Source organism: Vipera ursinii, assembly GCF_947247035.1.
Source record: "Vipera ursinii genome assembly, chromosome: 1".
Classification (NCBI taxonomy): domain Eukaryota; kingdom Metazoa; phylum Chordata; class Lepidosauria; order Squamata; family Viperidae; genus Vipera; species Vipera ursinii.
The window spans coordinates 324,744,894-324,771,610 of NC_139512.1; the positions used below are offsets into that span (position 1 = coordinate 324,744,894).

Sequence of the window (26,717 nt, forward strand, 5' to 3'; positions counted from 1 at the left end):
TAAATGAACAAATGAGTGTGCCTGCATGTTATACAAGTAATCCCCAAGTTATAAGCGTTCGTTTACTTAACATTTGTTCTAAATTGCACGATAAGCGCCCCCTAGTGATTATGAGAAAATCCCAAGATTACGAATGTTGCATCACCACAGTTGTTCGCCGTTATGAATGACTGCAGAGGCTCTGCAACATTCACTCTATCTCCCCACCTGCTCCCCACAACTGCTTCTCCTTCCCTTCCTGCTGTGCCGGACTCACCTTGAGAAGATCTGTATCCTCTCTGCCACATTTTTGACTTTGAGGGAGAAGAGAGTCAATGGAAGCTCCTGGAAGCCATAATATCACAAAGTTCAGGCACCCATCCTCTTTTGCTGAGAATGACTACCTGAACTCTCATAAGATCATGGACCCCAGAAACTTTTATTTTCGGCGCAAACTCTGTGCTTGTCTCCTGCTCCCCCCAACTCCTTTCCACTACCACCACAACACTGTTCATCTGAATGGAGACCTTGGGGAGATGGGGAGCTCCGTCTGTGTGTAAATGCAATGCTTGAAAATGCAGCGAATTGCTGTGTTTCCAAGGGTCCCACAGGCGCTCAAACACCTTTTATCTGAACAGAGACCTTGGGGAGATGGGGAGCTCCGTATGTGGGCAAATGCAACACTTGAAAACACAGCAAATCAATGCCGGGCTGACTCCGATTCCACACTTTGCCCCATAGGCAAGCAAATGAAGCAAATGGAAGCTTCTGGGGGCCAGGATCTCTTTTGAACTTGCTTGATATTACAGCACATAGGAGCTTCCATTATCAGCATGAAAATCATTTCCAAGCTGACTCTCCTCTCCCTCAAAGGGAAAGAAAATGCAACAGAGAGGATTTTTGCAAGGTAAGTGAGTCTGGCGTGGCAGGAAGGGAGGGTGAAGCATGAGGTATCTTAGTGGGTGGGGGAGGCCTTGGGGGCCTGTTCCATCACTAGGCCCTCCCATGGTCTTCCAACCTGAGCTACTCATGTGCACTTAACAAGCCGCCTGCGTCTTAACGAGCAGGGAGTTATCTCATTTGAGGTACAAGATTCACTCCCACAAATTTTCGAGTTACGAATGGAATGGGCAGGCTCCATTGCATCCATAACTCGAGGATTACCTGTATGTAAGAAGGTAGTTTTTCATGTTAGTTTTGCAGCCATTTTAAATGGCTCTCTTGTTATGAAAGTCTTACAGAAGGTGATATACTGAATATGATGGATTAGTTCCAGTAGCTTGGCAGTTCATCACACTTTATTATCTTGTCTTATCTACCATTAAACTAAATTTCTCCAGTCCTGAACGAATGGAAAACTCTGGCAGTATAGAAGCCAGAAAGAACAGTGTGTAAAGAAGGGCACTTGAGGCAGAACTTTTTAATAAATTATGATTTGATTAAATCAGAGCAATATATGTGATAGAACAATCACAAAGGTTTAACTGCATGGATTTTTTGTTAAACAGCTTTACACATAGCTCAACATATTTCCTAGAAAAGAAGGAAAATACTAGATAATCATTTACCTTAAAGAGGCAAAACCTACGAGGATTAAATTTATCTTTTCCTTTTCTGTCTTCTAAAGAAAGAAACTTGATTAACTGCTCAACAAAATTAGGATCAGAAAAGTGATCATAAATGACTTTCTCCGCCTGTAAAATAAAATAAACAATAATATAAATAGAACTAAAAACTGCTTACCATATCTATGTTGGGAAAAATATGTAGGGTCCCCATAATTAGATAATTAGATCTTTAGAGCAGACGACCTGAAAAATGTTTAACTGATATATTCTTGCAAAAACAAGTTATTCTCTAATGGTCAGCCTTAGAACTCTTTATGCAATCATTTTCTATGATGAGGATGTTATACATTCCTGGGGATTCTTTGGGCCAGGTCTCTCCACATCTTCTGATCTTGGACTAGTAATAGTAATAAAGTTGGAAGGGACCTTGGAGGTCATCTAGTCCAACCCCCTGCTCAGGCAGAAAACCCTATACCATTTCAGACAAATGGCTGTCTAGTCTCTTCTTAAAAATTTCCAGTGTTGGAGCATTCACAGCCTCCAGAGGCAGGTGGTTCCACTGATCAATTGTTCTAACTGTCAGGAAATTTCTCCTTAATTCTAGGTTGCTTCTCTCTTTGGTTAGTTTCCATCCATTACTTCTTGTCCTGCCTTCAGGTGCTTTGGAGAATAGCTTGACTCCCTCTTCCTTGTGACAACCCCTGAGATATTGGAACACTGCTATCATGTCACCCCTCGTCCTTCTCTTCACTAAACTAGACATACCCAATTCCAGCAATCGTTCTTTATATGTTTTAGCCTCCAGTCCCCTAATCATCTTTGTTGCTCTTCTCTGTACTCTTTCTAGAGTCTCAACATCTTTTTTACATCATGGTGACCAAAACTGGATGCAGTATTCCAAGTGTGGCCTTACCAAGGCATTGTAAAGTGGTATTAACACTTCACATGATCTTCATTCTATCCCACTGTTAATGCATCCTAGCACCATGTTGGCTTTTTTGGCAGCTGCATATTTAAGTGATTACTGCTGGCTCATATTTAAGTGACTACTTCTTTGTTTTTCTATGCTCTGGCTGGTATCAGCTTTAATGATGTCCAGTCACTGTGTTCTTTGGGGCGGGTTTCCTTTTATCACTAACTCTTCCAAATATAATTACTTTCTCCAGTGTCCCCTGCATGACATGGCCCAAATAAGTTAGACACTTTTGCAATTGTGAAATGATCTCATTTTCTATAAAAATCTAAAGTTGATTATTTTTATATCTCATCTTCCTCCTCCCAAGTCAAAGATTTTCTGACCTGAGAAGGGATTTATTAATATGCTGCAAAAATCAGTGTGACATTATGATAAATTGAATACTTCCCCCCCCCCCCAAACAAAACAAAACCTTCTGGAAAGAATCGAAAATCTTCCATATATAAAAGGTAGCAAGAAAAATATCTGGCTTAGAAATTTGGGTAATTGGCAATCACCTGTTTCAAAGAAATCACTGCTGTGGTAAATGGACAAATAGTTTAGTATTATACTGGTGCTTAATATATTTAACTCTCACTTAAAAAAATCACGTAATTTCCTTTTTCCTAAGGTACACTCCTGACATATGTATGCAAAACCACATGATTTCTCCAGACATGGTTACTTTTAACTGCCTGTTAAATGTGCGAACAGATTCCAGGCAAACAGAAAATATCACTATATATTTCCTGTAGTCAGAAGTTACATCTACGATGACTCCCATAAGAATTTCTTCATACTGTATTTTGATATAAGCACTAGGGCTGTGTGATCCAAGCACATAATTGATTCTATTAACATATTATGCGCATTTGAATTTCAATACTCTGGAATTGAGATAACTTTGAATCATTTAAGTCCCTCTCAAGTTAAAACTGTTATAAAATGAAAGGAAAAAATGTATATGCTGAAAGTGAAATATCAGACCAAGAGAAATTGTGAGCATATTTTTAAAATATAACATCACCTCTGAAAGTTCCTTTCTACTCCTCCCAAGTTTTGGTTGCTCTTCTGCAGAAGCATAGATTTCCATATTTCTAGAAATTGTAAGGGGTAAAAGTGAGACAACTTAAAACAATATTGAATGGCAAAATAGAAAGTACTTACACCACTTCCTGGTTCACTGTTTCTGAGTCACAATTTAGCAAGTACAAATTCAGATTCATGTCTTTTAATCTTTATATTATCAAATATAGAAAGCCTAAAGGACTTAATATATGGAAGAAATGAATGACTGCTCTAGCAAACCAAGTATAAGCAGGACAAGGTTTGCATCAGTAAGGCAACTTGAATGGAAGCTATGTAGTGACTCTACTGACTTTCACATTATAGAAGAGGGCAGAAGGACAGAAGCCAATACTTACTGAGGCCAAGTGTAGTATCCCCAATGTGTTTTTTCCACAAAATGGCAGGCTTCCCAAGTTTCTTTAGTCTTTGGTAAACTAGCACTCTCATAATGCAGCCATTGGTTATCAGATCTGTCACCTGCCTGGATATTAGAAGGCCGTGGGGATCCACCTGTTTGTAAAAGAGAAAAATGCTTTTCTTCTTAAATTTATCAGCAGATGCTTGATATTTCTACTTTCATTCAGTACATATTGATCCCCACAGTTACTGCCAGCTGTCACTAAATCACACAATTCTGAATAATTATATTTAAAAAAAAACAGAAACCATGAAGCATCTGTTTCAAATAGCAACATAACTAGTACAGCCACACTAGGAACTAAAATATGTTAACCAATATTCTTAAAACTAAAACAAGTACCACAATAAAATACCCATTAAAACAGTCATTTTTCTACAAATTAGTTGCTGTAAGCTAGTTTGTTCATCCCTCCTTGGTATAAGATAAACACCTAGAAAGATGGGGAACTCAGATTTGGCAGGTAATCTGTAGGAAAAATTTTAATAGCCATTTTGGTACTCAAGGATAACAATAAAAATGATTTCAATCCTATAAAAAGTGTTTAATTCTTATTTCATCAGCATTTTTTCTAAAACTAAAATTATGAAAATATGTCATCAGTTTAGAAAACAGATTGCAGGATCCTGAAAGTCAGTTAGCTGACAAGCAGTGGATTAACATCTGAATCGAAAATTCACACATAAATGCTGAGGACTTTAGTAAGACTTGAGGAACAGGACACTAAAATAACTTACAATCAAACTCGCACCCTGGCAAATTTAAGTAAAACAAATCATAAGACTATTCAATATCTCCAATAGAAGAAATATATGTAGCTCAGGATGGAACTGTGGAATCCTTGGTGCGCTCCGAGCTTGGCTGCTTGTTTGTAAATGTTTCATTGCCCAAGTATATAACATCATTGCAAGTAAGTGTGGAGTTTGCTTCCTGTTTGTATACAGTAGAGTACCCTGCCAATGTTAGTGAGGATGTGGTTTTCTCCTTGGTAGTTCCTTGATTAGTGTTTTGTTTTCTGCTAGTTTGTCTAGTGTTAACCCCTACTTATCTGGGTGTTGGCTGCTGGAGAGGATGTGTTCTGGTCTTTTTGTTTCCTTTTTAGCTTTTTTTAATTGTCTCCTGAATTGTATGTAGATGTAGTTTATCTTTATGTGTCTATTGATGGCAGATTTGTCTGAATGCCAAGTGTCCAGGAATTCTCTAGAGTTTTTGGAGTTGGTCTAAGATGTTCAGTTTCCTAGTTGAAATTGTGGTTGAGTCTATCTATGTGTTATAAGCAAGTAGTTTTCATCATGTCTTCTAACTGCTAGCTGATGTTCATGGACATACTGCTGTCTGCCTGTCTTACATAGTGGCTATTATAATCCTCACATTATATGCTGCAGATTATATCTGTTTTTTTCTTCTTGAAGGAGGAGTTGATTGGTTTGTGTGCTATGGTGGTGCCATGTGGATGTAAATCTGTTGGTTGTTTCTGATTTAGAATCAGATAAATTTGGAAAAGGATAACAATATTATACATCAAAAGCATCTCTGAAACAACCAACATTATTAAAACCAAATGGCATCACAGTAGCAGACAAACACCAACCCAAAAATGCTATGGAACTCCTGGAAACTTGGCATTCTGACAAATCAGCCATCAATAGGCATATAGAGATAAATCATAAAATGTCTGCAAGCAAACGATCAAGCTCAGAGAGCACCAACGATTCCACTATTTCTCTCCCCAATCAATAGAATGCTTCAAGATGCAGTACTTCAATATTTTAACGCCAATGGAAAATTTAATGTTATTACCTATGAAAATCAACTAAACTTGCAGTAGATATGGTGACCAGTTAAAAAAGATATAACGTAGTTGAAACATTAGGCAGAAGAAATTGATGGCAGATACAAAGACTGCAAATTAACAGATGTAATAGCTCATATTGCCCTTAACATTCACTAATTCAAATTGTCATTACTGAAAGATAGTTGTTGTTCTTTAGCGCACTTACTGATTTGGAAAGGACAGATGACCATCTTTTTGTGGGGTCTTTTCAGCTGCTTAAGGATGCCAGCCACAGCAGAGATTGCCATCTGCACAGAAAAATGAGAATTAGCTCACTTTAATTTAAAACAAATGAAAGGAGAAACACTCTTCTCATAACTTTCCTCCTACATATAAAAACTTTATATGTAAGGTTCAACTATGTGTTGAAGTAGTCAGCATATAAAATTAACTGGGGTAAATTATTTTTTATTTCATTTAGGGGTTTTTTAGGGTAGAACAAGGTAAAGATTTGGGTTCTCTAATCTCTACAGTGTTTATGTATAAGCATTTAGATCTTTATAATCCTAAAAATATTTATAAATTTGTGGAATTCAATATGTTAAAAGTTTTTTAACAGTTGTCTTAGGTATTAATAGACAGATTAAAGGTCTTTTAAGGAAGGGTTTTTAACTTGGTGGCAAAGCCTATTCACTGCACATATAGAAAGCTTCAGGATTAAATAGCTGATAATAAACAAATCCCTTGCCTAAGATTGGAAATCTAATGTCTATCAAAGATTGCAAGCTATGTACCATAGACAAATAGTATGATTTCTGCTTGCATAATGAGTGGCATTTCACTGAAGACTTTCTCTGTGTGAATTGGGCAACTGTGCCAGCCTGCACATCTCTGGAAAAGTCTACACATATCAAGCAAACTCTACTTAAAAAGAAAAATGGTCCTCTGGAAGCACTGAAATTCATTCATAAGATCAAAAACAAATACTTTGATATGTGAAGAAAGCAGATATTAATCTACTCTAAGGAATGAATAATGGAATCAATATCAGCAAACCAGTTTTACTATAATTAAACCACTTAACCTTTTACCTTGCGAACCACCAAGACATCATGATTGAGACATTCCACAAAAAAATTTATGGCTCTTACAGGTAGCACTCTGTCATCCCTTAAAAGTAGGGAGAGAAAACCAATGCCAATGTGCTCAAACTTCCAAGGGCTGGAAGGAAGAAAAAAGGATTCCAAATTATACAAAATAAAATCTAGAAGGCATAAGTTTTAAATCTAGCACTGAATTTTCACTGAACCTGGTGAGGATTGGAATATGGTATGATCCTGGGATGGGCAACTCACTGCCTGGGAGGTACCATAAACACCCAAAATTCAGCAACAAAATGGCACCATATTTGTAGCACCATGTTTTTTGTTTTACTTTTGCTCTCAAAAGTGATCATAGGAAACAGAGGGGTTTTGGAGTCAAATCACTTTCTTGTCCATCTTTAACACTGTTCTATCTCGCCTAGCATAAAGCCATACTTCAGAAAGTCAGCCATTTTGCAACAGAATATAAGCAGTATAATATAATTTATTTTTCAGGGCATGGGTGGGGGTTTAAAAATAAACATGGTTCTTTTCCTAAATGCTTTCTGTTCTTATTGTTATTAATAAATTCTTTCTCCATAAAGCCCTTCAAAATTGGTCCTGTCCTCTTCAATGATGTCATCTCATCTCTGGAAAGCTTCTTGCAGCTACAAAGCTGAATGGTGACTACCAATTTCTCAATGGTTGCCAACTCACAGCCCAGAAAAAAGCATATGAACCACATTTTGAGAAAGATATTCTCATACTTACAGATTTCTTTGATTCACGCAATCTAGAAGCTTATTTACCAAATTTTCATAATTTCTGAAAATGAAAAAGAACATTTATGTATTAACACATCTCAGCAAAAGACAGGATATCATCTGTGGGTCATATATAGAATGCACTTTTTAAAGCAATCAGCAGACAGGAGAAACTTCTCTAAAAATGCTGTACATGGAGCATTTCAAATGAATATAATTTGTTTGAAGAGGTTTATAATCATGTTGTATTTTAACAATCATGTTAGACAAAAAGGTAATAATTGGATTTTCTCTCTGATTCAAAAAAAGTTTTAAAAACCTTACTGTCACAAATGACTTTGATTTCATGTATAAAAAATGAAATTGTTGGAGAGTTTGCACTTACTGAGAAGCCTCGGCATTCCTTTCTTTCTGTCGCTGAATTCCCAGCTCAATCTCTTTTGAACTAAGGCTTGTACATTCACTGTTTTGACCCAGTGATTTCTGCAGGAGGACTGCAACTTCAGTACATGTCTCTGGGACCTGGAGAAATAGGGAGACATAAAGAAAGATTCTGATACAACAAGTGATTATTCCCAAGGAAGGATACATTTACAAAATGTACAGTTACAAAAATTCAAAAGCATCACAAACTAGTATACCAAAGTAGTGTATTTACACTTTTACTTTCTGCTCTTATTGTTATTGATAAATTATTTTCCCACAAAGCCCTTCAAAATTGGTCTTGTCCTTTTCAATGATGTCATCTCATCCCTTTCAATATTCTAAAACATAGATACAGTCAAGAGTATCAGTACCCTCCTTCCATTTCCCCCATCCCAATTTGCTGAGTGATTGTTTATGGGAGCAAAGGCACCCATGATAAAACTGAAGCAAAATGTCTGCTTGAGTTAGCACCAAAATCCAATTAACATATTTTAACTGCTAATGGTTACCAATAATTATGTCCATGCCACTTTCATTTGTTCTATTTACAAAAATAAAACCAATTATAAATAAGCAAAGCAAAATGCTTACTCTATGGACTATGGAATACAAAATGGTGGATGCCATTTACTTGTGTCGGTTTCAATTTATTTAACAGAAAATTGGGATTCTTTGGGAAAAAGTATAGGCAGTCAACGACTTATGACCACAATGGAGGCTGTCAATTATATTTGTAAGTTGTGATGGTCATAATGCAGGTCACCCATGCAACCAGTCTCATTTTATGACCTTTTTTGCAGTGGTTGTTAAGCAAACCCATTCTTTGCTATGGGGTGGCTTTGCTGAAAACTAGAAATAAACGCTGAAAAACATTGCAAATTGTGGTCATATGATGAGATGCTGCAAACAGCCAGTTGCAAAGTGCCCAAAATGCAATTACTGACTGCAGGGGGTGGGGGGTGTCTGTCAGAACATCGGAACCAGGTTCTAAGTATCTCTAGGGAGGGTCCATCGCAACTTCGAACAGTCGCTAAGTGACCAGTCATAAGTTGAGAACTACCTTTGGAGGGGTATCAATACTTTTTGTCACATCTCTATTTGGCTTTTCATACATTATTCTGGTGTCATAGTAATTCAGAAAAGCTACAACTGGATGAGGCCAGAACAGATAATTTATGAAAAGCAACTACTATTTTTTTTCTTTTTCTTTTAACAAAAAGAAAATGTAGGGGCAACTGAATGGAGCTGACCATTTACTGGCCAGATGCCTTTCCTGATGCCTACGAGGAGCTCACAGCAGATATTTTTTCTTTGCTCCCAGAGAATGAAATATCTGCCACTACCTAGGATCAAACTCACAGCCTCCTGATTGTGAGGAGACAGCTCCAACTCTAGGCCATCCAGCTGCTTGATAAAAGGTAGCTGCTATTAATACTGCCATATTGTTTTAGACTTGTATTATTTCCAAGTATGTGGAAATTCTGGTATCCCAATTCTTTGTTATACTGAAATTTTTACATTCTAGTTTATAATCAGATTGCCAAGTGTATTGTCTCAAGCAAGAGCTAATGCAAAACCCTGCCATTAATCCAAACTCACTGGCACTGGCATCTACTTCCCCACCTTCCTGTAGAAGACATATAGAACTAAGTGCTAGATCCCCAGCTATCATCCAAATTTAAGCAACATATTTATATTTATCAATGCCAGAGCATACCAAAACCATCAAATCAAACTGGCTGCACAGATACTAAATGGTCCCTAAGTAACCAGGCCCCACTCCTAAACAACTGAAAGGGATGTAATTATTTCACACTTACAATAAAATCCAGTCCTATTGTTTCATACTGCCGATGGATTTTCTCTGCAAGGTCATCAAAGAGTCTAACTATGGATGGCTTTTCCAGAGACATTGCTTTGCTAAGTCCAGAAGAGACAATTGCAGGCCAGGTTTGGACAATGCAGTCCCAATCATGAAGATTTGCCAGACATACTCCACTATGATTTCCAAGAAGGCAATACAAGGCACCCTATGGAAAAGAAATTTTAGAAAGAATTATTGATGTACAGTTGGAATTCTTCTGCAATTACAGTAGTCTTTTGTCTCTTTGTTTATAATAATAGTCTGTGAAACATAAAATGAAGTTATTTCTATAGTGGTTCTACTCAGGACTGGCCATTAATGCCCACAACCTAAGGGCTTCACATATCATATCTTAAAATCAACCCATCAGAGAACCATTTCCCACAATACTATATACAGAGGTTGCAAAAAAGCTGTTGAATATTCTTTTAAGCTTTATTGCTTTTTAATAGGGCTATAATTTATTCCTAAATAAAAGGATGAAAAGGAAGGAAATACTTGTAATTTCACATTTCTCAAACTTACAAGTCTCTAAGTAATACAAAGTCAGGAAATTTCACATTTCTTAAAACTTACAAGCTTCTAAGTAATATAGTCAAAACACCCTATGAATTAAAGAATAAACATATAAAATCTAAAATTTTCAATTACTACATTCTTTAAGCAAGTAATCAAGCACATCAGCCTACTGACTTAACAACTAACAACAAAAGCAGATCTATTTTATGGTATTTTAGAACAGAGATTTTCAATACTTGCATGTGCCAGAATTTTCATTAGCTCCAGCAAGAGTGTCTGCTGCTTCTCTCTCCCAAACAGTATGTTTCTTTTTAACTGCTAAAATCTCACATATTGCCAGTTTTTAAAAGATCACAATAATTTTGTAAAATCTCACAGAATGTTATGAAGATAATGATGTGTTTCCAGGCATGGGGTTTGATTTGCAGCAGATTGAGGTTTTTCATCATGGTTGTTATTATATGTATTCTGGTTTATGTATTAGTATTATGATTTAAATTGTTGTTGGTCTGCCAAACCCGATGAGGTAAGATGGATGCCATATGAATCACACTGACAAATAACATGATGATAACTGAAAACTGCAGATGATACCACTCTAATGGCAGAAAGTGAAGAAGAACTAAAGAGCCTTTTGTTGCAGGTGAAGAAGGAGAGTGCAAAAGTTGGGTTGAAACTTAACATTAAGAAAACCAAGATCATGGCATCCTGCCCTCTCAATTCCTGGCAAATAGAAGGGGAAGAAATGGAGGTAGTGACAGATTTTATTTTCCTGGGCTCCAAGTTCACTGCAAATGGGGACTGTAGCCAAGAAATTAAAAGACGCTTGCTCCTGGGGAGGAAATATAGTGCATATAGTCAAGGCTATGGTCTTCCCAGTTGCAATGTATGGCAGTGAAAGTTGGACCATAAGAAAGGCTGAGCGCCAAAGAATTGAGGCCTTTGAACTATGGTGCTGGAGAAGACTCCTGCGAGTCCCTTGGACTGCAAGGCGACCAAACCGGTCATTCCTAGAGGAGATCAACCCTGACTGCTCCTTACAAGGCCAGATCCTCAAGTTAAAACTCAAATACTTTGGCCACCTAATGAGAAGGAAGGACTGGAGAAGAGCCTAATGCTGGGAAAGATTGAGGGCAATAGAAGAAGAGGACGACAGATAATGAGGTGGCTGGATGGAGTCACTGAAGCAGTAGGTGTGAGCTTAAATGGACTCCAGAAGATGGTAGAGGACAGGAAGGCCTGGAGGAACGTTGTCCATGGGGTCGCGATGGGTCGGACATGACTTCGCATCTAACAACAGCAACAACAACTGAAAGCCAAAAAAACTTATTTTGCTTCATAAAGCTGTCCAGAGTCAGTGTTTCAACTGCCAATGAAATATGTCAATTAAAAACAAATCACCCAATCACCCGTACTGTATTAAAAGTATTAAAATTTACACTTTCAAAATCTTTTTAAAACTTATCAGAAGAATTGAGAAGGAAACAAGTCTTAGATCTACTAGTCTTAATATCTGCTTTTCATATAATCATCATCATCCTGTTATTTACATAATATATAACATTGAAAGTTAAATTTTATCACTTATTTAAGGTCTCCTGAATCAGCAGTGGTAACTGTTTCCTGACCAGACAACTGCAGATGTTATTGGAAGGAGAGGACTTTAATTTTAAAACCTTTTTTCTATTGTGAAGCAAGGGTGCTATGGGGCCTCTAGGAAATAAACCCTATTCCTATTTCCACCCAAAGTCTGAAAAGCAACCTGAAATCACGCCACCAAAATCTTGACTGCAAAATGCTGGATTCCAACATCATTCTTTCACACAGTGAGGAAGGAGGAGAGATTATCATCCACAGACCTCCCGATCCCTTTTGCACTTTCACTTTGAGAGACATAAATATTACCACACCCAAAATAGGTCATTTGGGTAATGAATTTTGCCAATTTATTTTGGAACTCTAAGGGGATGAAAATAGTCTCTTTGGCTGGAGATTACACCTCCCCCATCAATGGCCTTAAAGAAAATTAATAAATTCCTTACTTTAAATTGTTGCTGGGTGACACTGTACCCATCTGGCCTCAAAAACTCCAAAACCAAAGGAATGATGTCTCTGCAACAAAAGTTGTAAGTCCCCAAAGCTGTGAAAAAGGCTTGTTGAGCTTTGTTCCTGACCTAGGGTAAAAATACCATAGAAATTTGTACAAAAGCTAAACAGAGGACAAATAAGCTTTACTTTATATGGTGATTGGTTCTAAACAGTCTTATAATCTAGAAAAGCATCTATGCATTGTATATAATTTTCTTATAAGGCACCAAAACAACTTTTGTGAAATATGTTAAGAAATTAAGAATCTTGTTCTGCATCTGCTTGTTTTTTGGTCTGATTCCTAGTATTAGAAGGAATACATTCTGCATGGAACTCAATTTTGAGGCAACTCTAAATTGCAAATCACCTGGACAGAGCTTAATAATTTTATTGGCTTGCTTCTGTGAGTAGAAACCCACAACTGATGAGCAGAAAATGAATTCTAAAAAATATGTGTTGCTGCTGCAGATTAGAGCTATGTTAGTTGGTCCACAGACTTCTCTACCCAGCTTTTTCTAAACTATTCAAGTCAGTATTGTCTTATCTCCACAGAGATAAGTGGCGCAGTGGTTAGAATGCAGTATTGCAGGCTAATTCTGCCCACAGCCTGGAGTTTGATCCTGACAGGGCTCAAGGATGACTCAGACTTCCATCCTTTGGAGGACCCAGATTGTTGGGGGCAATGTGCTGATGTTGTAAACAGCTCAAAGAGTGCTGTACAATATATAATAAGTCTTATTGCTATTGCTATTAACCCTTCCAGGCACCCACCCAGTGGCAGTTAGAAGTATAGCTTCTGCATAGGCTGAAAGTAATTACATGGCAGGATATTGTGAGGCACTGTGGCATAACCAAATGCCATTTAGGAAATGTTAACAAGCTCTTAAAATAAAGATGTACAGGTAGTCCTCAATTAAAACCACAACCGAGCCCCAAATTTCTGTTGTTAAGCAAAACATTTGTTAAGTGAATTTTGCCTCACTTTACAACCAACCTTGCTACAGTTGCTAAGTGAATCACTGCAGTTGACTTTGCTTGTAAGAAGGTCACAAAAAGTGACCCTGGGACACTGTAACCATTATAAATATGAACCAGTTGCCAAGCATCCAAATTTTGATGACGTGACCATGGGGATATCTCAATGGTCATAAGTGTGAAAAACAGTCACAAGTCACTTTTTTCAGTACTGTTGTAACTTTGAATTGTCACTAAATGAACTTGTAATCCTTGTAAGTCAAGGATTACCTATGCAGGATAACATCCCAAAGATTAAAGCTGACACAGAAAGAGTTCTCCGAAATTTCAAATGAACTATGCAATAGCACTCCATTCCTTGCAAATATCTTTTTCAAAACTCAGCTCTGCAATTAATATTCTGCTTGTATGAAATGAGAGGGGGCATATGGCTTACCTGGCCATATGAACTTGTAGATAAACGAAGAAGGTCCCTGATCAAGTTCTGATGTACTTTTTTATATTCACAGCCTTCAACAGTGAGCGTTCTGAGCTAAAGAAAAAAGAACAAATTAGATTTTTTTAATTTTATAAATGAAAGTTATAGATACTACAGATTCAGAGGCAGCCCACAGTGGTTAAAAAGATATATATTTACCTCATGCTGCAACATGACTCTGTCAATGAGCAGTGCTCTAATATGCTGTTTCTTGCCTTGAAGCTGTAAATAAGCAAATCAATTATTTTTATGTGGAAAAACTTTATTCAGAGCTACCTGTGATTCCTTTTATTTCATTAACTATGAACATTAACTCCCCCTAGATTCCTTAAAGTCTTAATCATGTAAATATATTACATAATAAATACGAACCCTATTCTCCATTGATTTCTTCACCAAGTTAAAACTTTTCCACCGTGAATCAAATTCATGCTTATGTGAACCTTGGAAATGTAAGAGGTCCCCAATGATCTGTAAAATAAGAATTTGAGTTTTACAAAAAAAAGCCATCCATCCAACTTAATGTTTTAGAAATCACACTAGAAATGGCAACTATACCTTAATGATTAGGAACAAAGACTTAGTATCATCCTCCGAGTTGTCAAGTACAAAGTCTATCACAATAAAGAAAAAAATAGTTAAATAAAGCAATACAAATTAATTGTTTGTAGTTAAAGCACTCTTGTCATATTGATGGAAAGCTGCCAAGGAACAATAATACACTTTCTTACTGTTTTTAGTAGGAAAAAAGGACAGTCTTCAGCTTTCATCCACCACATAAAAAAATCTAGTCTCCTAACCCAAAATGAAAGACTCTAGGAAGCTCCATCCATTGTCCCACATTCCATCTTACCAACTGTGACCTGAGATCCATTAAAAAAATATTGAATCTCAAGACATAAAAATCAAACACCCTTCATTCACTTAAAGTGAAGAAGAAAGTACTTTGCTTCATATCTGATTTACCATCTGATTTGTATAAGTCTTTTGAACTACTCTACAAATTCAGTGAAAATGAGAGCAAATGGAATAACTAAAAGAACACTTACGTAGGAGTTTTCTTGTCACTTTGCAGATTCTTTCCCTGTAATTCTCTTTCGACAAATCTAAACAAGTAAGACCATTCATTATCTATAAATTACAGTGTGTAGCAAGGAGATGTCAAAAGGTGCAGAAACATTAAAAATAAAAACAAAGGAATAGGTTTCTCTCCAGCATAGCTGTGCAAATATGTGAAAAGATTTGCATGGACCATACACACATATAACTGCACACCTAAGATATGCATGCACCCATAAGGTTTGTATATAATCCAAAACATCCTTGTTTTATTTCAGAGATAAGTTTGAGGGTTTTGCACAGTATCTTAGCTGTTCTTATTTCTGCACTCCTCTGGACAAAGAGCTCTGATGTTATTCCTAGGATCTGTTGGAGATACTCTCCCACCTTAGGAGTCATACTCTCAAGTGCTCCTTACCACCACTGGGAACACCTTGGTCTTTACTTTACATGCCCTCTCTAGTTCCCCTTTCAAGTCCTGGTAGTTCTCCAGCTTTTCATTATTGCTCATCCTGATGTTGCAATCACTGAGCACTGCCAGATCTATCACTACTGCTGTCTTCTGTCCTTGCCTAGGACCATGAAGTCTGGTTGATTGGCTAGTATCTGCCTGTCTGTCTGGATCAGGAAGTCCCACAGGATTTTAGCCTTCTTATTCTCCACAACCTTCTCTGGACTTGGGAAGGTCTAGCCCATATACTTTACAGATGTTCCTGTGCACAATGCCAGCCACTTGGTCGTGCTGTTCAGTGTATTCTGTTCCTGCCTGCATCTTACACCTTGGCACTACATGTTGTACTGTCTCTTGAGGCCTCTGTGCATAGTCTGCACTGTGGGTCTTGCCTAATATGATAGACTCCTGCTTCTATGGATCTAGTGCTTAGTGCCTGTTTTTGTGCAACCATGATCATTGCCACAGTGTTGTCTTTTAGATTAGCCCTTTTCAGTCACTAGTAGTATTTCCCATTGCATGTCACCTCAGCTATCTATCTGTCAGTGGAACATCCCGTGCACAGTACTATCTTGCCGTGGCACTTCCTCTGCTTGAACTTTCTCCAATGTCTGTTGCTGCTGCCTCAGGTATTCTCTCAGTAGGTCATCTTTGGGTGCCATTTTACTGATGTACTCCTAGATGTTCTGTTTTGTACAGGGCAGGAACGTTGACACTCATAGGACCCTGTCCAATCTCTTCCAGGCTAGTCCCTGGGTATTGGACTTGGGGTGGAAACCTCTGCACATTGTAAGGAACTTCTTCATATTGACAGCTTTCATGTCCTGCTTTGGCCAGCTCATATACAGTATATATTTTCCATATTTTACCTTTAGCTTTTATTGATTTTATTATATTGAATTTCATTGTTGATTGTTGTTAGCTGCCCAGAGTTGTTGAGTCTGGTAGCATGCAATATTAAACTCAGCAAAATTATGAAATTATTATCATCTTTTCCCCTTAAAGATTCACAGAAAAAACATCAATAAGAAGTTAGTTACTTTCTTTCAATAATAGATTGGCGTTGTCATGAATTAAGTAACAGCAAATTTTTTCCACCATTTATGCTATGGCATTAACTTACCATATTCAACACCGGTATAAAGTTTGATCTCTTCCAATGACACTAGACTTGGAACCCTGCACGATATATAATACATACATATTCTTTAAACAGAAATCTTGATGCAGTGAATTTAATTTCATAAAACAGCAATTACTGTTACAATTCCTAAAGATTAAGAGTTATAATTTGATATCTTTTAATTTCTATTTTTTTCTACATTTTGAGGAAAATGAAGACAGAATTTCAAAAACAATGAAGCTGTATAACTTCTTGATTACTATTGTACTTAGGATTGCTAACAAGTGATGTTGTGTGGGCTTTAAAATTATAAGCAGAACCAAACCTGATTTATTACTTGGGAGACCATCAGGGAATTTCAAGGTCATTGGAAAGTAAAAAAAAAAAACCAGCTAATTTATGGTTTTTATTAGGTACAATATCAGATGAATAATTCTCAATGCATATTTTAAGAATCCTAAGTGAGGCACAAAACAATTTCTGATGTTTTTATCTAAATAGTCCCATTTATAATCTACATAAAGCAAATTTTACTTACATGTGAGCCACTTTTTCTCCTTTCAGAGGTGGCAACATGTTTCCAGATCCAGTAAGGCAATTGTGTACTATAGTAAGACACTGCTGAACATCATCTCTGAAAATAAATGTTAAATATGTTTAGGTGAAATATTTTTTACTTTATTAAAAAGCATTCAAAAGAACTTTTAAAACTGACCTCCATAACAATATTAGAAAGAAATCCTATTAAATAGTCATGCTGAATAATTTTATCTGGCAGTTCAAACAAGCCACTATTTCAGAGGCCAAATCATTAAATAGTCATATAATGCTTTTGCCAGCAGTTAATTAAATAAAAACAATCAAACCTATTTGATTGACTGATTGCACTGAATAATAAACAATTATCTGTCTGTCTATATTATACTATCACCTCTGGAAATTCTGAGCATCGTAAAAAACCTTTTTTCCTGCTTGAGCAGGGAGTTGTACTATAAGAGCTCCAAGGTCCCTTCCAACTCTGTTATTCTGTTAAAACTGACATCTATAAATAAGATTAAAAGTAATAAAAATCACAATATAAAATTTAAAGTACGCCTACATAATTAGATAAATACTCCAAAGCCATAGGGGAACAATATTAAATTGTCAATCCCTGGAATAGAAAGTTTTAATGGCCTTCCTAAAAAGCAACAGAGTGGGAATAATTTGAATTTCCAGGGGAATGCTTTTTGGCAGAAGGGTAGTAATTCAGAATGTTAATTTCCGTGAACCCTGCTTATGACATTTGCTCAAAAAAGGTTATAGAGAAACCATGCACTACCATAGGTTCCCCCGCACGTGCGTGCTAGTCGTTTCCGACTCTAGGGGCCGGTGCTCATCTCTGTTTCAAAGCCAAAGAGCCAGCGCTTGTCCGAGGACGTCTCCGTGGTCACATGGCCGGCATGACTAGACGCCAAAGGCGCACGGAGCGCTGTTACCTTCCCACCAGAGTGGTCCCTATTTTCCTACTTGCATTTTTACGTGCTTTTGAACTGCTAGGTTGGCAGAAGCTGGGACGAGTAACAGGCGCTCACTCTGTTACGCGGCACTCGGGATTCGACCCGCCAAACTGCCGACCATCTGATCGACAGGCTCAGCGTCCTAACCCACTGAGCCACCGCGCCCCTATATGCACTACCATATCTAATTGGAAAGACAAAAACAATTGGGAATAGGCAGTCCCTGTTCTGTACCAGCCTGCTACCGGCCCTGCAGAAAAGGCAACCCCTTTATAAACGGCAAGAGGTTGGAATGACGTCTGCCAAATTTATTACTACAAAAAACAAACAAGACACATACCAAGATACAGGAGCTTTGAAACACTATCTGAGCGGTTGCTTTCAGCAAACCAGCCATCCCCAAACAAGTCCTTTATAAAGAGTTCAGGGCGTGGCTTCTCTCTCCCTCCTTCCGAGAAGCCCCATTGCCTTCCTCTGCTTACTCCTACTTGACTGCCTCCTGCATCGGGCGTCCTTGAACAGGGCCAGCTGTGGGTCATCTTCATCCACACTGTCAGGCTCACACAGCTGGGTCTCCATGGTGACCAAGTGGGAGGGGCCTGCCTGAGGGCTATCATCAGCAAGGTCTTCAACACCCCCCTCCTCCCCCTCATCTGAGTCATCCGACCCAACTGCCGAACCCACAGGCTGACCCTGAATCACAACAGTCCCATAGGATTCTGACCCTATGCTCATGTTTGACTTCATCAAATGTCTTCAGTAAATGTCAAATTCAAGTAGAAGAAAGACTGAGTCTTGTGATGCCATAAAATGGAGGAACATACAGTAGTGGCCAAAATTGTGGAAACCGTTTGTGAAAAATGTACGTTTGAGGTTTGATGGCTAATAACACCAATTTTTTGGAGTAGTACCATAAAATTATATATCAATGGAAAGATAATTTAATCAAGAATGAAATGCAATAACTATTAGGAAGGATTTGCTATTAGAATAGGAGTTATAAAGAAGAAAAGTGAAACACGTAGAAAAAAAGATATACAAAAATTATCACCATAGAAAAAATGAGATATACAAAAATTATCACTATGTCAGTTAATACTTAGCTGGGTAACCTTTAGCATGAATTACGGCCTTATAACGTCTTCCCATGGAGTGAACCAAGTCCTTTAGTTCTGCAGCTGTTATAATGTGAAACCAAGATTGAATGATAGCTTCTATTAACAGGGTTTTATTGCTGGATTGCTTCTGACTAACAAGTTTCTTTAGTCAGCTCCATGGATTTTTAATTGGGTTAAGGTCTGGGCTATTCCCAGGCCATTCCAGCAGTGGAATATGATTCTCTTGAAACCACTTTTTGCACACAGCAGCAACACATGGAGCTGAATCCTGCTGAAATATAAATGCTTCATTGTCTTGGAAAAAGATCATGTGCGGAAGGCTTCAGTTTCGGCTCAAGTATTTCATTAATGTATTTTTGGCCATTTATATTCCCATTAATCACACAAATTCTGCCCACACCTTTTGATGTCATACAACCCCAGATCATAACACTGACTGGATGTTTCACGGTACATGTAATGCAATCAGGATGCAAATCTTCTCCTATTCTTCTCCTTACGTATTTTATGTCATCACTACCAAACAGAGATCTTGGTCTCATCACTCCAAATAATAATGTCCCATTGTTCCTCTGTCCAGGTAACATGGTTTTTAGCCCAGTTTAGTCTTTTCAACCTTTGTTTGAGAGATAAAAAATGGCTTTTTTTGTGGAATTCTAGATTTCAGGCCAAATTCCTTCAATCTGCTCCAAACAGTCCTTGCACTCAACTTCATATTGCATTGTGCCATTTCATCTTGCATACACCCAGATGATTTTCTTCTGTAGGCAGTCTCTTAATTCTTCTTTAATCACTTCTTGTTGTGCATCTTTTCCTGCCTTTACCAGTGTGGTTTTGTAATGACTGAGTCTCCTTATACTTCTTCAAAAACTTAGAAATGCCACCTTTGGTTACATTTCCACCAATTTTTCTTCTAATTTCTTTATAACTGTAGCCTTGTTCACTTAATAATACTATTTTACATTGTTTTCTGGGTGACCAGTCAACTCTTTGCACCATTATTTTAATTTTATTACATTTTACAAGCTCACTAAATGAAAAGAACACACACAAAAAACCAACCAACTTGATAGCAATCACAAAACACACTGACCAATGTCCTCCTCTCAGCTTCAATACACGACATCAATAACTGAATCCTACTGTGATCTGATTGGCTCATTGCCAAAACAAGATGATACCTGATTGGTTCTCTAAACACTCATGCTCACTGGCTACACTCAGATGAAGGAAAGCTACCTGATATCAACCTAAGCAAGTTGTGCTTCCTTTTTCTGGTTATTTGGCTATAACATTTCATAGAATACAGATAATTGAACAAACTTTGTTGCATTACATTCTTGATTAAATTATCTTTCCATTAACATATAATTCTATGGTACTACTCCAAACAAAGTGGTGTTATTAGCCATCAAACCTCAAATGTACACTTTTCCCAAAAAGTTTCCACAGATTTGGCCACTTCTCTAAGACACAATAGCACCTCTAAAGCACAGTTGTTAAGTGAATCTAGCTTTCCCCATTGACTTTGCTTGTCAGAAAGTTGCAAAAGGTGATCACTGATATTGCACTTGGCATAAATATGAGTCAGTTGCCAATGTCTGAATTTTGATCATGTAACCATGGGGATGTTGCAACAGTTGTGTGAAAAATAAGTCACTTTTTCAGTGCCTTTATAACTTTAAATGGTCACTAAATGTACTGTTGGTAAATTGAGGATTACGTGTAATATATTTTCCCCAGATTCTATGCAATTCAGCTCCACCACATTCCCATAAACCTTCCCTCAAAAAGGAAGATGGTTGAAGATTGGCCAATAATTATCCACAATTTCCAGGTCAAGTAGTTTTATGAAAAGGGGCTATACCACCATGTATTTCAAGTCAGTAGGGATCAACCTCTCTCTCAAGAATATATCTACCGTAATAAGTCCCTGCCTCAAATCCTAGCACCTTCCTGGAAGTTTTTATCAACCAGGAATGGCATGAATCCACAGCACAACCTCACAAAAAATCCTGTTCACTTCTTCAGGACTCATCCCAGATAACTTTGTAAAATGTAGTTTTAGCCATCTCATCAGGTTCAGCAATCCTTCAAATGCCTCAAAAAATTCCTCATAATAACCAAATATTCCAGCTCATCCTTTGGCTAATAAGGCCTGTCAGTATAAAAATATTCTCTGGCCAGCAATCCAGGATTTCAATAAAAATTAAGAAATACCATTCTTTCATAACTCCTATTGCTACTGTAGAGGCTCAAAATGAGGTATTATCTGTGTTTGGTCTGATGGCTAAAACTACGTTCCTTATGTTACAGAATTAACAGGTTTATTGTATAGACTAATATGTAGTATCCTGTAATATGTTAAAATATCTTTAAAAATAAAATGGAGAAATACTACCTATAAAAAAAGGAATATCTCAATGTATTATTTAGTAGGATAGGGAATGTTACTAGAAAAAACATAAACCTAATGATTTCATATCAATATGGTCATTAACTGAAAAATCAAATGATTGTGCTGACTAACAATATCAGTTTTGGCAGTTCTAGTTGTGGTTGTTAGACAAATTATGTGCAGTCATTAGGTGCAATGTTATGTAATCCCCATTTGCACTTTCCTGATGGTTTCCCCACTGACTTTGCTCGTCAGAAGCCAGCAATGAAGGTCACAAATGGCAGTCACGTGATTGTGGGGTGCTGCAATGTTTGCAATTGCAAGCCAGTTACCAAGTGCCTAAATTACAATCATATGACCATGGGATGCTGCAATATTTTAGTTTTTTAGTTTTATTAAATTTTTATACCGCCCTTCTCCCGAAGGACTCAGGGCGGTGTACAGGGCAATAAATATCAGAATATAAATACAAAAGTTAAAAGAAGTTAAAAGAATTAAATAATCATGCCCAATATAATACAATGATTAAAACTATGTTAAAATTAGATCCAACCCCAAACCCATCAAACCAGGCCAGATTGTTCAAATAAATAAGTTTTTAAATCCCGCCGGAAGGAGCGAAGGTCAGGGGCCATCCGGAGCTCAACCGGCAAGCAGTTCCATAGGTCTGGTGCGCCCACAGAGAACGCCCTCCCCCTGGGGGCCACCAATCGACATTCTCTGATCGGAGGCACCCTGAGGAGGCCCACTCTGTGGGAGCACACTGGACGGAGGGAGGTTGATGCCGGCAGCAGGTGCTGCCGTAGGTAATCTGGACCCATGCCATGTAGGGCTTTATAGGTCATTACCAGCACCTTGAATCTCACCCGGAGGGCAACTGGCAGCCAATGCAGCTCGCGGAGCAGAGGTGTAACATGGGAGTATCGGGAGACCCCCAACACCACTCGCGCGGCTGCATTCTGCACCAGTTGAAGCCTCTGAGTGGTCCTCAAGGGCAGCCCCATGTAGAGAGCATTGCAGTAGTCCAAACTTCCAAGGACTGGCTGTAAGTTACCACTGTAACTTTCAAACAGTCACTGAACAAACCTTAACCAAGGATTAATTGAATGAAAATTATACTATAACATTAACTAGTAATTATTATTTATATTATTAAACATATTCCTATGTAACCATAATCAAAATGAGCCTCAGCAGTTCACACTAAATATATGTGTTTTAACTTTTTCTTTCCGTTCACACTGTTGTGATTTATTGTTAACTATCTATTATTGAATAGCATCTACGGTATATCAGAAAATAAACAGAAAACCATAAAATAAAGCAAATCTTTCTGATAATGCTTTCTTCATATACAAATATTCCAAATAAATAAACAGATATGTAATGTACTCCTGATTCCTCTACTTGAGTAAATCTCATCAGTTTACCCAGGAATTTAGTTATATTCATTTACTTAAACTTGAAAAAAACAATTCAGTCAGTAATGAATCTATCTAACCTGGACATTTCAAGATTTCCATCTGAATACCGCTCCAGTTTGTCAAGCTCCGGCTGGAGAAAAGTATCCAACAATTCAAAAGAAAAAGCAATTTCTTCGGCTGAAGGAACATGCCACTGAATATCAAGTTTCTGTAGATCACCAGGTTTACCCCAATCCTGTAAAAAACAAGGGTGTGCATTCTGCCTTTAGTGAAATTAGAAAATAATTATAAGTCACAACATTTAACAATGGATATTTTTATTATTCCAGACAAAAGGATCTTAAAACACTTGACTTGGTAAGAGATGAATTAAAAGAACGTTAACACTCAGTTAACAGTAACCTATTCAGGTTACCAGTTAGACTTTTTTTTTAAAGCGTTAAATTTATGTTTTGTTTTGTTTTTACAAACAACACTTTTTTAATTTAGATTGAAACGTTATTGTATAAAAAGCAAAAAAATGATTTCATAAAATCAAAACATTTTTTAAATAAAGCTAGAGAAGTTCCAAAGATATAACTATACAAAGGACAGAAAGAGTTTCATGATAGAGAGAGCCGCTTACAAAAGCCCTCTTCAAATTCATTAAGCAAAAGAAGGCACATAAATTCAGATGGAGTGGGTGGAGAATCATATGTTAAACACACTGGTTGCATTCCACTCATTGCTTTTGAAGTCAAGAAAAGCACTTTTAGTTGTGCTTGGAAAAGTAATCAGAGTAACATAGTTCTTTAAGTAGGCCACAAAAAAGGTAGCTATAAATAGCAACCGTAAAACTTGATAGATGGTACTCTATGTACCAATTTCAAGGAGTTTATCCAAAATGATATGCAAACAACAGGATTTTAAATTCATGTTTTCTAATCTAGTCTTCTCTTCTATAGAAACCTGAACTTGGACTTTCTCCTGCCTCGGGCAATCTGTTCCAAAAAACAGAATACGTCCATTTCTTCATTAGTCAGTATTCTGATTATTTTTCTTTACTTACATGATACATACCATAAAATTTAGCATATTAATTCTTGCATAACAGTAATATTTGGCAAAATCCATTTTTATGATGTACAATATGAATTATTTGGATTTTTAAAACTATATTTTCTGATCGTATCTAATGAATTCCTCTCATTGAAAACAGTTTCCTTTCTTTGTTTGAATTTCCAAATAAAGTTAAGAACAAGGCAATTTCATTTAAACATTAATGTCAGGCAGGAAAATCAGGTCCACAAGTGAAGGTCCAGTTAAACTGATTTATTGCTACTCATGCCCATGCATGGTTAGCACCTGCTAGGAGTTAGATAAGGGTCAAGAGAATTCAAAGGGGCTGGACTTGGTTCACCTAGGGCACAGGTCTGCAACCCGCAGCTCCAGAGCTGCACGCGGCTCTTTCAGCCATCTCCTGTGGCTCCCAGTCCTCTGCCATGTGCAGTCCAAAAAAAAAAAAAAGCGGGACTAAAAAAGTTCAACCAATCAATTCAAATATGCAGGGTAGGTGCGTATCTCGCCTTGGCTCCACTATTCAGTCAAACCCTGTTCTGCGCATGCGCGCATGTACGCGCATGTGCACACATTTTTTGCGGCTCCCAGTTTTTCCTTTTGTGAGGGAACCGGTTCCGAGTGGCTCTTTCACTGTTTCAGGTTGCTGACCCCTGACCTAGGGCTAAGTTGAGATTCTAGGTTGATCTTTTAATTTCACCTTCAGGTTCTGCTACTTCTTTCTCTACAATTACTTTTTATTACATACTTAATATCATCTTGCCTTTTAATATTTTATATTTTAAACTATAAAAATATAACATGTATTACATATGTCTTTAGCATAATATTTGTTAATTGTATTTGTGTATCTATAACTATATAGCAACCTGACTAAGACCATTCCTCATGTTACAGAATTAACAGGTTTATTGTATAGACTAATTTATCCTGTAATATGTTAAAATATCTTTTAAAAATAAAATGGAGAAATACTACCTATGAAATAAGGAATATCTCAAATGTATTATTTAGAAGGATAGGGAATGTTACTAGAAAAAACATAAACCTAATGATTTCATGTCATGTTAAGCTAGCCTGCAGTTGTTTAACTATTAACTACAATGTATTTAATTTTGGTTTTCATGACCCATCCCTTCACGATGGTATCTGCTAGCATCCAAATAAAATAATAATAATAATACATTGATGATAAAATCAACATTACATATTTTTAGTCGTACAGCATCTTTCACTTACACTTTCTATAGCTTTGAGCTGGAAAAATCATTGGGGAAATACAACAGGGTAATTATTTATTACTTTTATTTTGAAAAATGCAGTCAAATTCTCTAGTCCTAAGTAAATTAAAATCCTTGCCTTGATAGCAAAGTATTCAGAAAGAGGCTTGTCAAAACCACCTGGCACACTGCAGTATTCTGTGGGGTAGATAAGCGTAGTAGACCGAAGAAGATGGCGCAGTAGGTTACAAGACAGAATGTAACCCTGCTTACAGGTTAAATGGAGGGTTCGTTGTAGAATCTTCAAAAGCTGCTCCCTGTATGGCAGCAACTTCTTCCCATCCACACGAGTGATCTAACAAAAGTCATAATATCAGAAACAAATACAAACAGAATTTATGTGACTGTATAGTTCAGAAGAGACATTTGATCTATTTTTTCCTTTTAATATGCAACCTATCAGGTTGGCCATCTAATAGGATGGTTTTCTTTTCTAGTTTGCCAACTTTTAAAATTTTATTCACACTTGTCTTATATGTGGCAGGCACTACAGACAAATCCAATCTTCCTGAAGCCCTCTACATATCTCATCATCCAACCCTGAGATCATCCCTAACTGTCAAATACACCAACAGTGGAACAAGATCTTGAAAATAGGAATATAGGTAATCCTTACTTAACAATAGCTTTGTTTAGGGACCATTTTGAAATTATCATAGCTCTGAAAAAATAACTCTAGGACCGGTCCTCACACTTACAACTGCTGCAGCATGCCTGCACTCATGTGATCAAGATTTGGGCACATCACAACCAGCAGCATTTACGACAACTGCAACATCCAGGAGGGACTTGATCATTTGCCAGCTTTACACCTAGCTTCCAACCACAGAGTCAATGGAGAAGCCGGCAGTAAATTCACAAGTCATGATCACATGATGTTTGTTTAACTTAGTGACAAGAGTTGCTGATCCAACTGATCCAACTAAATGGGTATTATCAATAATTGAACAGCAAAATGAGTGACTCACATTTCTAAAAGAAACATGCCATTATTAACTGAAGGAAATGAAATGGAAAATAAAAGCTTTCTATAAAACATATTTAAATACAGAGAGTTCTAAATTATCTCAGTATCTTGCAATACTGAAAGCTCTGTGGGATATTAGGAGCTAGGAAGGGAGGGTTAGGAAATCTTAAGGCCCAAACTCAACCTACCAAATCTGACCTACCAAAGAGAAAGAAAAAATAGGAGACACCTAATGAAACCAGTGTGGCTGTATAAAGAGCTAATAACCTGAGAAAGAAAGCTTAAGTTCATAGAATGGAAAGGGGTGTAGAACAAAAACGGAGCATCAGGGAACAGCTCATATTAATAAGGATAATGTCAAGAAAGCTCAGAATATGCTGAGGC

At 37.2% G+C, this 26,717-nt stretch overlaps 1 protein-coding gene across 2 annotated transcripts in view; it reads right to left on the minus strand.

The window, feature by feature from the left end:
- Window positions 1-26,717, minus strand: part of PSME4 (proteasome activator subunit 4) — a 95,336-nt gene that overhangs the window by 26,344 nt on the left and 42,275 nt on the right. For both annotated transcript variants that reach the window (XM_083373172.1, XM_083373171.1), the window contains 18 exons: window positions 25,446-25,661; window positions 23,108-23,265; window positions 17,130-17,225; window positions 16,592-16,647; window positions 15,008-15,064; window positions 14,517-14,572; window positions 14,331-14,429; window positions 14,118-14,180; window positions 13,917-14,012; window positions 12,460-12,591; window positions 9,855-10,064; window positions 7,994-8,130; window positions 7,616-7,669; window positions 6,854-6,983; window positions 5,989-6,070; window positions 3,927-4,080; window positions 3,530-3,599; window positions 1,548-1,673 (listed from right to left, as the gene is read on the minus strand). In XM_083373172.1, the coding sequence (XP_083229298.1) occupies window positions 1,548-1,673; window positions 3,530-3,599; window positions 3,927-4,080; window positions 5,989-6,070; window positions 6,854-6,983; window positions 7,616-7,669; window positions 7,994-8,130; window positions 9,855-10,064; window positions 12,460-12,591; window positions 13,917-14,012; window positions 14,118-14,180; window positions 14,331-14,429; window positions 14,517-14,572; window positions 15,008-15,064; window positions 16,592-16,647; window positions 17,130-17,225; window positions 23,108-23,265; window positions 25,446-25,661 (1,992 nt within the window). The remainder of the gene's footprint in view (window positions 1-1,547; window positions 1,674-3,529; window positions 3,600-3,926; window positions 4,081-5,988; window positions 6,071-6,853; window positions 6,984-7,615; window positions 7,670-7,993; window positions 8,131-9,854; window positions 10,065-12,459; window positions 12,592-13,916; window positions 14,013-14,117; window positions 14,181-14,330; window positions 14,430-14,516; window positions 14,573-15,007; window positions 15,065-16,591; window positions 16,648-17,129; window positions 17,226-23,107; window positions 23,266-25,445; window positions 25,662-26,717) is intronic.